This window comes from Hypanus sabinus, chromosome 22, assembly GCF_030144855.1.
Source record: "Hypanus sabinus isolate sHypSab1 chromosome 22, sHypSab1.hap1, whole genome shotgun sequence".
Classification (NCBI taxonomy): domain Eukaryota; kingdom Metazoa; phylum Chordata; class Chondrichthyes; order Myliobatiformes; family Dasyatidae; genus Hypanus; species Hypanus sabinus.
In genome coordinates this window covers 39,127,405-39,139,251 of record NC_082727.1, presented here as the reverse complement: position 1 = coordinate 39,139,251, position 11,847 = coordinate 39,127,405, and the positions used below count along the sequence as shown (strand labels likewise).

Below are 11,847 nucleotides of genomic sequence, written 5' to 3'. Positions count from 1 at the left end.
GTTTCAGAAGCAAATAGAAGAGAGGCAATCAACGCTTCCCAATGAGTATCAAGACAGGTCTGCGTCCTGCAACTTCAACTGCCCACTACCTCAATAAATCAAAATCTCTGCTGGTGCTTTGAAGGTGAATTGATGTTGAGTGTAAGGCCATCCTCTTGTATACATTGGTGTATAAGCTGTTAATGACATGGAGCTCAACTTCTAGGTATGAAAAACGCAAGCATTCTCTTCATACTGTAGCTCAAATACAGAGAAATGGATGTCCTTGTTTCTGGAGTAAAATAGTTTCTCAATAGTTTGGAAGACTTACCCCATTCCCACAAGAAGGTTCTGGAGCTGAGGTGCAAGATTACAGCAGGAATGATTGGGAAATATTTTGGGGCAATGGCGCAGCCTTTTATGATACTGATTTCCACTGAGATTGGTTCTGTTTGAGACCATTAGTTATGATTATGGCTCAGATGCCACTATGAAGCAAACATAAAATGGAAATGAATTTTTGTGAGCAGCTGAATTTGAGAAGAGTATTCTACAGATCCACTCCAGGGATGGTTTTTGCAGAGCTGATCAAAGGCTGTCTAATCATTGATGCTAGTCTCTGCATGTTTCTTGGAGGTGTTAGGCAATAATGCTCATGTATCAATTCCAGTATGGACATAATCCATATTGTGATTAAGTAAGGAGCTCCTCTGTTATTGGGAGGATGCAGTTGAGAAGGATTCTGTGGGAGGGATCTCCATAATTATGACAGTTGAAATGGTCTCTTTTCTTGCCAGATATGGGCAAAGCAATTATAAATTCATGTCTGAAACTCTTCACTGTTAAGTTTCAGAATTTTGGTGGGGCTGCCATCAGTTCTTAAGGCTTTGTTATTTCTGAGCTTGAATAGGACCTTTTCAATGTTGTGCTTCAGGAAAGGCTGATCGGCTAGGTTCAGGTGAAATGGAGTCAAGGGTGGTTATGTCAATAATGAAGTAATGAGTGAGATCTTTCAGGTTTCCCTTTCAGCATTCATTGACCACATCCCTGCCTCTGATGAGTTCTCTCCTGTTCTTAGATCTCAGCGGACAGTGCCTTTGGTGTTTGGGCTCTAGATGCACTTGACAATGCTGAAGAACTTGCACATGGTTATCAATACGCAGCCAAGTCTTCTGAACTCGCTCCATCCAACATTCGTTCCCTCCAGTACATTGCACGGAGGCTGCAGTCTATGCCATCTACAAAATACACTGCAACCACTCACTTTGGCTACTTTGCCAACATCTCCCAAACATGTCACCTCCATCACTAAGAAAGATAGGGTAGGGGGACCACAATCTACAGGTTCCCCTTCAGGTTCTGCAGCATTTTGAGATTAAAATATATTTGCTGTTTCTTCCTCACCCTGGAACTCCCTACTCAGGAAGTTAGTACTTTCACTAGAAGCTGTGGCTCTGGACTGGAACCAATGAGTAATCTCAATGGGCCACATGTTCTAAATCTGTTCATATTTAAAAAGGAAGTAGAGATAGCCCAGAAAATTATAGACCAGTGAGTCTTAATTCAGTGGTTAGTAAGTTGATAGAGAAGATCCTGAGAGGCAGGATTTATGAAACATTTGGAGAGGTATAATATGATTAGGAATAGTCAACATGGCTTAGTCAAAGACAGGTCATGCCTTATGAGCCTGATTGAATTGTTCGAAGATGTGACTAAACACATTGATGAAGGAAGAGCAGTAGATGTAGTGTATATAGATTTCAGCAAGGCATCTGATAAGGTACCCCATGCAAGACTTATTGAGGAAGTAATGAGGCATGGGATCCAAGGGGACATTGCTTTGTGAATCCAGAACTGGCTTGCCCACAGAAGGCAAAAAGTGGTTGTGGATGGGTCATATTCTGCATGGAGGTCAGAGACCAGTGGTGTGCCTCAGGGATCTGTTCTGGGACCCCTACTGTGTGATTTTTATAAATGACCTGGATGAGGAAGTGGAGGGATGGGTTAGTAAATTTGCTGATGACACAAAGGTTGGGTGTGTTGCGGATAGTGTGGAGGGCTGTCAGAGGTTACAGTGGGACATTGATAGGATGCAAAACTGGGCTGAGAAGTGGCAGATGGAGTTCAACCCAGTCAAGGGTGAGGTGGTTCAGTTTGGTAGGTCAAATATGGTGACTGAATATAGTATTAATGGTAAGACTCTTGGCAGTGCGGAAGATCAGAGGGATCTTCGGGTATGAGTCCATAGGATGCTCAAAGCTGCTACGTGGGTTGACTCTGTGGTTAAGAAGGCATATGGCGCATTGACCTTCATCAGCCGTGGGATTGAGTTTAAGAGCTGAGAGGTAATGTTGCAGCTATATAGGATCCTGGTCAGACCCCACTTGGAGTACTGTACTCACTTCTGGTCGCCTCACTACAGGAAGTATGTGGAAACCATAGAAAGGGTGCAGAGGAGATTTACAAGTTCATTGCCTGGATTTGGGAGCATGCCTTATGAGAATAGATTGAGTGGACTCAGCCTTTTCTCCTTGGATCGACAGAGGATGAGAGGTGATCTGATAAAGGTGTACAAGATGATGAGAGGATAGTCATTTTCCCAGGGCTGAAATAGCTAGCACGAGAAGGCACAGCTTTTAAGGTGCTTGGAAGTGGGTACAGAGGAGATGTCAGGGGTAACTTCTTATGCAGAGAGTGGTGAGTGTGTGGAATGGGCGGTCAGTGATGTTGGTGGAGGTAGACACGATAGGGTATTTTAAGAGATGGATAGATACATGAACCTTAGAAAAATAGAGGGCTATGGGTAACCGTAGGTAATTTCTCAGGTAAGGACATGTTCAGTGCAGCTATGTGGGCTGAAGGGCCTGTATTGTACTGTAGGTTTTCTATGTTTCTATATGTCTTATGGAATGTATCTCACCAACAACCTTCCAAGGCAGATTAATGATACTACCTAGATAGTGACGTCCATCTCCTGAAATATTAAGTAGTGGAAGGATATTAACATTTTAAATGCCATAATATGAATTGCTGCACTTCATTTGATAGTATTCTTTACACTGAATTGAAATGTTAGTTTGTAAACTCTGTAGTGACTTCAGAATCAGGTTTAATATCACTAGTATATATAATGAAATTTGTTGTTTTGTAGCAGCAGTACAATGCAATATATTTAAAAATTATAAATTACTGTAAGAGAGACACACACACACATCCCTTTGCTTTTCAATGAGATCTTAAATGCAAATCCTTCTTGTCAGCATAGATCGATGCAAAGGATACTATGGGGCTTATGTAAAAGAGTCCTGTGTTCTTTCTCCACAGCCGCTGTTGATATTCTTTCTTGATATGATGTTATTGACTGATAATTAACTTAGCAGTAAATTGATGACATTTTTATAATACAGATCAGTGAATGAACATCAAAATGAATCTATTAATCTGAAGTCAAAAACATCTACAGATCCTCTAAATTGGAAATAAAAACAAATTTTGCAGGTACTCAGCAGGTCAGGCCACATCTGTGGAGAGAGAAGCATTGTAAATATTACAGGCTGATAACTTTCGATACCAGTACAACCCAAGTCCTCAAGGGTATAACCAGCAAATAAAGGCGTAGAACTGTGAACAAACATAGAACATTACAGCACAGTACAAGCCCTTTGGCCCATGATGTTCTGCCCTTTTAACTTACTCTAAGATCAATCTAACCCTTTCCTCCTACATAATTGCCCATTCTTCTATCTTCAGTGTGCATACCTAAGGGTTTCTTAAATGCACCTAGTATATCTGCCTCTACCAACCCTGGCAGGGTCTCCACGCAACCAACACTTTACCTCTGATGTTCACCGTATGCCTTCCTCCAATCATCTTAAAATTATGCACCTTGTATTAGTCATTTCCACCCTGGGAAAAAGTCCCTGTCTATCCACTGGATCTATGCCTCTTATCATCTTGTATACCTCTTTCAAGTCCCCTCTCATCTTCCAAAGTCAAAAAGCTTATCTTGCTCAATCTATCTGCATAAAACAAGCTGTATAGTCCAGAACAGAAGAAGGGAAACCCTTCCAGACCTGCTCCTTATCTGCTTCTCACAAATTCAATATAATGTGACAGTATCTCTAATGCTGATCACTGCGTAGGCACTTGGAAAGAAAGTCACATCTTCTGATTTAAGATACCGTACCTTTATCACGTTCAACTTTACCGTTGTACTCAATGGGACAGATTCAGAATCAAAGCAGCAGCTCTAAACTGGATATCCACGAGATACTGTAGGCTCCTTACATATGAGGATACAATTCAGGAGGAGAACTGAATTTTGTCACTGTTGGCAATGCATTCTCATAGTTTAATGTCTGTAGAAAAACAAAGCAATGAACTTGGGTTTAATGAATACATTTAAAACAGCATCAGGCTAATCTGGAATTTTCTAACTAGAGGAGAAAATATACTGGACCTGGTTTTGGGGAAATAAGCCAAGCCAGGTGAAAGATGAGTAATTTAGGAATAGTGATCAAATTTATTGTGTTTAAGATAGTTTTGAGTAAGGATAAAATTTGATCTTGGGGAGGGCAAACTATCACGGGATAGAAAGGAGGTAAAGGGTATTGACAGGGAGCAGCTGCTTTTGGTCAAGGTCCACATCTGATAAGTGGGAATTGTTTAAAGACCAAAGTTCAGGATTGGCATATTCTGATAAGGAGTAAGGACAAGGATGGTAAAGTAAGGGAACTTTGAATGACCCAATAGGTCCCAAACATTGGAAGAAAAAAATAAGATTTAGGAAGTTAAAATCAGATTGGATTCTTGTAGAATATAAATATAGCAGGAAAGTGCTGAAGCAGGAGATTAGAAAGGCCAAAGGGGCATGAAATGTCCTTGGTGTGCAGGATCAAGGAGAATGCCATGGCATTTTATACTTCTGTTAAGAAAAAGAGGATAAGTAAAGGTAGGTCCACTCAAGGATAAAGGAGGGAATTTATGCTTGAAGTCAGGGCAAGTTGCTGGGGTATTAACTGAGTACAGGATTATAGTGAAAGCAGAGTGGGGCATGTTAATGTGCTGCAAAATTGAGATTAAGGAGGAGATAGCGCTGTGTGTTCCAAAAAGCATTAAAGTGAATAAGTCTTCAGGGTCTGATCGCATATATCCTAAAATAATGAAAGAAGTGTGTGGGGTGAGTGTTGGAACTTTGCCAAAGATCTCTGTGGCCTCATTAGCAATAGGTAATGTCCAGAGAAATGGACAGCAGCAAATATCATGCCTTTGTTCAGTAATCATAGCCAGTGCAACACATACACAAAATGCTGGGGGAGCTCAACAGTTTAAACAGCAGAGAAACAAATAAACAGTCAATGTTTCGGGCTGAGACCATTCTTTAGGACTGGAAAGGAAGCCAGTGAGCCTCATGCCAGTGATAGGGAAGCTATGGAGAGTATACTGAGGGTTAGATTTATGCATTTCGGGAAGGCACGGTCAGAGAAGGTTTTGTTCAGGGTAGATCTTGCCTTACAAACTTAGTTGAGATTTTTGAGGAGGTGACAAAAGTGTTTGATGAGGGTAAGGCAGTAGACATTATAAACATGGACTTTAGTAGGGCATTTGATAATGTCCTGCATGATAGGCTGATTCAGAAGATAAATGGGGTCTAGAGTGAATTGCATGTTTGGACTCATAACTATCTTTTCCATCGAAGACAGGGATTAAGATGGAAGGCTGTTATTCTGGCTGGAGGTCTGGGACCAGTGCTATACCACAAGGATCAGTCCTAGTAGCTCTGTTTGTGATATTTATCAATAATTTGGTGAAAAATGCAGATGGGTGGATTAGAAAATTTACAGAGGACACTGAAACTGGTGAAGTTGTGGACAGTGTATCAGGCCATCAAAGAATACCATGGGATATAGATTAGCTACAGATATGGGCAGAGAAGTGGCAGATGGCATTTAGTCTGGGCAAGTGTGAGGTGGTGCACTTTGGAAGGTCAAATGAAAGAAGGTTTACAGTTAATGATAGATCCCATGTTGAATAGAGGAATCTTGGGGTACAAGTCTATAGTGCACTGAAAGTGGCTACAAGTGGATAAGAAGTATGGTGTATGATAGGGGAAATTGCATATAAGGTATTTGGCATGCTTGTCTTCATTAATAAGGTTGTTGAGTGTAAGAGTATGGAAGTCATACGACAGATAAATAAAACCTCAGTCAGACTGCGCTTGGAGTATTGCATGCATTTCTGGTTATCCCATTATAGGAAGGATGTGGAGACTGTAGAGAGTATGCAGAAGAGGTTTACCAGGAAGCTGCCTGGATTAGAGGGTATGAGCTATAAGGAAAGGTTGAATAATCATGGGTTGTTCTCTGTAGTGCATTGGAGGCTAAGGGGATACCTGATAGAGGTTTACTAAATGAGGAGAAACATATATAGGGTAGACAGTCTGAATCATCTACCCAGATTAGAAATGTCAAACACCAGTGTAACTGATTCTAAAGGGATGGGGTGGAGTGGGATTCAAAGGTGATGTGAGTGGCAAGTTTTTGAGTGATAGGTGCCAGGAATGGGTTTCCAGGGGTAGCAGTGGAATCAGACATTCTGGTAAAATTTGAGGCTTTTAGATAGTTCCATTAATATAAATAGAATGGAAGGTTATGGATGATACACAGGATGAGGAAATTTAGTATAATTGACATTGAGATCAGCACAGCATTATAAAATTGAATAGTGTGTCTACTGCTGTACTATTCTATCTTTTAAATTAGGTGCTGACAGACCCAGAAATACATGCATGCTAAAACCTCAAAAAGAATATGATATTAACAGTGCTAAATCATCCAAAGCCAAATGTTAAATCTCTGGAGCCATGCTATGTCCAATTGTTTGTAACAGTGGGCAATTAAACACCCAGTGTGATGAGGAGGCATGTCCCATCCTCACTGATAGCGGGCCCCGTGAGGGTATACAAAGATAAGACAGAAATGCTCACAACTATCTTCAGCAGGAGTTGCTAAATGAATCATTCCTCTTGGTATTCATTGCATTATAGATGGCAGTCTTCAACTAATTAATTTCAGTATAAACAATGTCAAGAAATGACTGAATGCATTGGAGACCACAGAAATATTTGACAACAGACTACCGGTAGCAGTGAGTAGATTATGCTTCAGAACCATTATTTTAATCACAATACTGGCAGTTGTACTTAAAATTTGGAATATTCCCCAGGTATCGACACAGGAAATACACATACCAAAAACTACCACTCTATCAATAGACAGCAAAATACTGCACAATTATGTGATTTAGACATCTTCCAGACCTAATTGTGTCCATGCAAAACACATTCATGAAATGAATTCCAGAGGTGAAGAGAAAGATTTTCCTTAAAATTTAAGATCTGAACCTCACTGGGAATTTATTTTCTGGTTTAAAGAAAAGTGTTTTATGAGTGTGTCATTGTATTAATGGAGAGAAGTCATCAGAAGTCAGAAAATAAAAACACAAAATGCTGTAAACAGTATTTCAGGCTGAATCTCTGGCAAGAGAGAGAGAGAGAGAGAGATCATGTCTCAGGTTGGAGTTGTTTCATTAGAATTGGGAAAAAGAGAAAACACGTTAGTTTCAAGTTGCAGAAAAGCTGAATACGAATGGATAGGACAAAGGTAATACCTCCTATAGGATGAGGCCAGTGTTGCCATGTCACTTTGTTTCTACGTCCCACTCCCATGTGGCCTGTTGAATTATATAGATGCAGCCAATATAAATTCGTGGATTTGAAGAACAGTGCCTCATTTTAACTGAGGTATAGCAATGTTCTGGTCTCAGTGCGGAATTCCACCATTTCAGATAGCTTGCTGTGTTTGTATTGGAACAGATCTTTTATCAATTTGTAATATTAATTCAATTTCACTCTCTGGAGTTGCCTAACGTGTGAACACTTCCTACACCCTGACTTCCATTTCATAGGTTTTGTGTGTTAGTTTTATCTTTTTCTCTCTGGCTAAATTCCGGCATTCACCTAGCAACCAGATGACTTTTTCAATAATCACCTCGTGCTCTTTGCAAATGAAAATTAATATTTATTCTCCAAACCAAGCAGAGCAATACAAACTGCTGTTTCTCTTGCTCACTGCTGTCTAGCCTGCTGAATACTTCCAGCATTTTCTCTTTAAATTTCGTATCTCCAGCATCTGCAGTTTTATTTTCAAAAATTAGTAAATGCCTGAATCCAGTGGGGATATATGCAAGACTAGTAACTTTTCACTTATTCTCGCAGTCTTACCTTCCCACCCCATCACCCAACACGGGATGAGTATAACAAAGAAACGCGAATATTTTAAACGAGATACGCTGCTGGGTAGTTCAGTTTGTACTCCGACTACAGTGTCTACGGCAGTTCCCCGAGGGAGCAAAATAATACGGCTTTTTGCAAACGTATTCTGATAATCGAACGTACCTATACAAAAGTGTCACTTCCTTTTCCTTTAATGCATCTAGCCAACCCTGGGGCAGGTGGGACAAAGTCCTATTTTTGTCATTACAAGGCAGGACCTCGCCCGGATTTGTGCAGATGTCAACAGTCCTCGTCCGTGTCTGGGGTCCAAATCCGTTTAAGCATCAGTGGGAGCTTCACGGCGCGGCTCGCCGACAATTCCCTAGAGTAAATGCAGAGGACCAAAAGCCCAAGGGTTGAGATGCAGCTCAGTTATGAACTTCCTTCCGCACTATCACGGCGCGCGCGCGGCACTTGCCGGAATCTTTCCCAGCAACAAGCTGAGTCCGAACAGTCAACCTTTCTGTCTACCGATCTGAAAAGGTTATGGGTCCTCTCCGCAGTTACCTGCAACCAATGCAGCTTTAGTGGAATAGCACCCCAGGGACGGCTGTTTTGTGTGGATCACCGCAATTGGATTACATCGTGTCCATCGATTCCGAGCGTCAAGCAAAGTTCCAGAGCGCACGCCAATCAAGATAATCCAGTTTAGTATTTTACACACCAGAGATGTCAATCCACGTGTGCAGGGTGAATCCTGGTTTTCGTTCCTCACTGCAGCACCCGAATACACGATGGTCTCCTGACTCCCAACTGACCGCCTCGCGTGAAATTGTGAATGAGCGATCGTAGCCTCGTCCGGCTACAGACTGGCCAATCCAAATTCGTCATCGGCATCGCCCGCTTCATTGATTCCGTTTCTGTCAGCAGGAAACTAGTTGGATTCATCTTAGCTGGTCAGTCTATGGCTGATTATTCCAAAAATCACGGCGACCCCCGCAATTTGTTGGCTAAACCAATGACAGTAAAGAGAATATATAAAGTTCGCCTTAGAGAGGACCTATACTATTAACAACTAACTTATTCGCTACAACTGTTAACTAAATAATTCTCTGTTCAAAGCATGATTTATTAAAATTAGTTTTCCATTCAACAACACTTCACCTGAATGACAGCAAAGCTGCTGTCTTGAATCGAAAAGAGGGTTAAAGCGGCATAGTCTTTTACGGAGGTGAAAATAACAGTTCAACATTCTGAAATGGCAGATTGGTTCAACGGCTCACGTTTAGTTCACACAATTGGCCTTTAAAGGTAAGACAAAAAGTCTGTGTCGGTGTAATTAATATTTATGGGTATACAGTCTACGATGCATTTAACTTGAAACTGCTCGGTCAAGTTAAAACACTACATCTAAGATATAGCTAACATGTATGATGCAGAAGCTATCACATGTTACACATGTCCGAACAGTCTTAGTCCAGGAGTTGTTGTGCAGTATGGTTCGTTGATACTACGTGTAGAGTGCGGTTAATGCGTTTGCAGGTAACGCATAAAGAAATTTATAATGCAATACGTAATTCCATTATTGCCTTATTAATCGGTATAGCGTACTGGGCAGCTACAATAGAGCATATAACGCGTATGTTTTATTGTCATTAGTCATAGTTTATGCTTACAGTGTTTGCCGTGAGCCCGTTCAATGAGGTTCAACTTTTTGTTCTAAAAACCCCAGTGTCACCGATGTTTTTCTATTCTAGAAGCACATTCCGGTCGGTATGGTGCTGGGAGATCCCAGCACCCGAGGGGCGCCCAACACATTGAACCTTGCCTGGCTTTGCACTGCCGTTGGAACTGGGGATGTCGGCATTCCGTTCAGAAACGCGGGTCCCGGGTGCCAGCGAGAAAACGCGTACCATGGTTCTGAAGATCGGGGAACTTTAAGTCTGCATTTGGCCTAAAGAAAAAGAAGCGGTGGGCTCTACAGAGACGAAACCTCAATGGGAAACTTAACCAACCACACGAGGGTCTCCGGAGTGCTGAGTTCAGAGCTGACCCTGCGGGCGGTGACCGGCTGCTTGCTTTTCCTGCTCATTCTCTCCACTCTATTGGGAAACACTCTCGTCTGTCTGGCTGTTATCAAGTTCAGGCACCTGAGGTCGAAAGTCACCAATTTTTTCGTCATATCGCTGGCGGTCTCCGACCTTTTCGTGGCCGTTCTGGTGATGCCCTGGAAAGCCTTAAGCCAGGTGGCTGGTTATTGGCTGTTCGGCTCCTTCTGCGATACTTGGATCGCGTTCGACATCATGTGCTCGACCGCCTCCATCCTCAACCTGTGCATCATCAGCCTGGATAGGTACTGGGCCATCGCCAGCCCCTTCAGATACGAGCGGAAGATGACCCAGAGGGTGGCTTTCGTCATGATCGGGGTGGCCTGGACACTCTCTATCCTGATCTCCTTCATCCCGGTTCAGCTGAATTGGCACAGGGCCGAGGCAGATCTGCTTCAAGACTGGGAAGGTAGGAACAACAACTGTGACTCCAGCCTGAACAGGACTTATGCAATCTCCTCCTCTCTCATCAGCTTTTACATCCCGGTGGTCATCATGCTCGGGACCTACACGCGGATTTACCGCATCGCCCAGACCCAAATCCGGAGAATCTCCTCCCTGGAGAGAGCGGTGGAGCACGCCCAGAGTTGCCAAGAGCAGGCGGCCGATTGCCCGCACGAAACGGCCCTGAAGACCTCCTTCAAGAAAGAGACCAAGGTGCTCAAGACTCTGTCTATAATCATGGGGGTCTTTGTCTTCTGCTGGCTACCCTTCTTCGTGCTCAACTGCATGGTCCCTTTCTGCGACCTTCAGCTCTACCAAACCACAGAATTGCCCTGCGTCAGTGAGATCACCTTCAACATCTTTGTGTGGTTCGGCTGGGCCAACTCCTCCCTCAACCCGGTCATCTACGCCTTCAATGCCGACTTCAGGAAGGCCTTCACTACTATCCTGGGCTGCGCTCGCTTCTGCCCCAGTAACGCAGTGGAGGCGGTCAATTTCAGCAACGAACTGGTATCCTACCACCACGACACCACACTGCACAAGGACGCCACCGCTACCATTGTCAACGGCGTCGGACTTCCCGACCAGCTCCTCCACTCCGTCACCGAGCCTGAGGAACACGAGTTGCCCTTCGACAAGGTCTCGAACATTTCATCGGCTCAGAGCCCTGGAGAACAGGGAACTCTCCTGCTTCCGGGCGGGGTTCAGTACGAGTGTGAGGCTGAAATCAGTCTGGAAACCATTACCGCCCATTACCGCTGAGGCACTCCCAGCAAAGAAGGGCAGTTCACTGGCCACACATTATTCAGCAGATTTGACTCCCACTGGGCACATTAATCATCTGCCTAAAAGTCACACTGCAAATCACTGATGAATCATAAGAACATTCACCCACCCACCCATGTGAATGCGGTTTAAATCTAATTTGGAGAGACCTACTACTCCTGAAAGAGTGATATATAATGCATGGGACTGTAGTTAATCCATCGCAATTCAACGGATTGTCTTACATCAACTGTAGTTGCAAATTAATTGATATTATCA

At 42.9% G+C, this 11,847-nt stretch overlaps 1 protein-coding gene across 1 annotated transcript; it reads left to right on the top strand.

The window, feature by feature from the left end:
- Positions 1 to 10,349: 10,349 nt before the first annotated feature.
- Positions 10,350 to 11,565, top strand: drd6b (dopamine receptor D6b). Its single transcript, XM_059947992.1, has one exon. The coding sequence runs from the start codon at positions 10,474 to 10,476 to the stop codon at positions 11,563 to 11,565; it is 1,092 nt and encodes a 363-aa protein (XP_059803975.1). The 5' UTR covers positions 10,350 to 10,473.
- The last annotated feature ends 282 nt before the right edge of the window (positions 11,566 to 11,847 follow it).

Bases quoted from the DNA above. Each gene is read 5' to 3' on its own strand.
- drd6b (XM_059947992.1), top strand. From the start codon at position 10,474: ATGCCCTGGAAAGCCTTAAGCCAGGTGGCTGGTTATTGGCTGTTCGGC.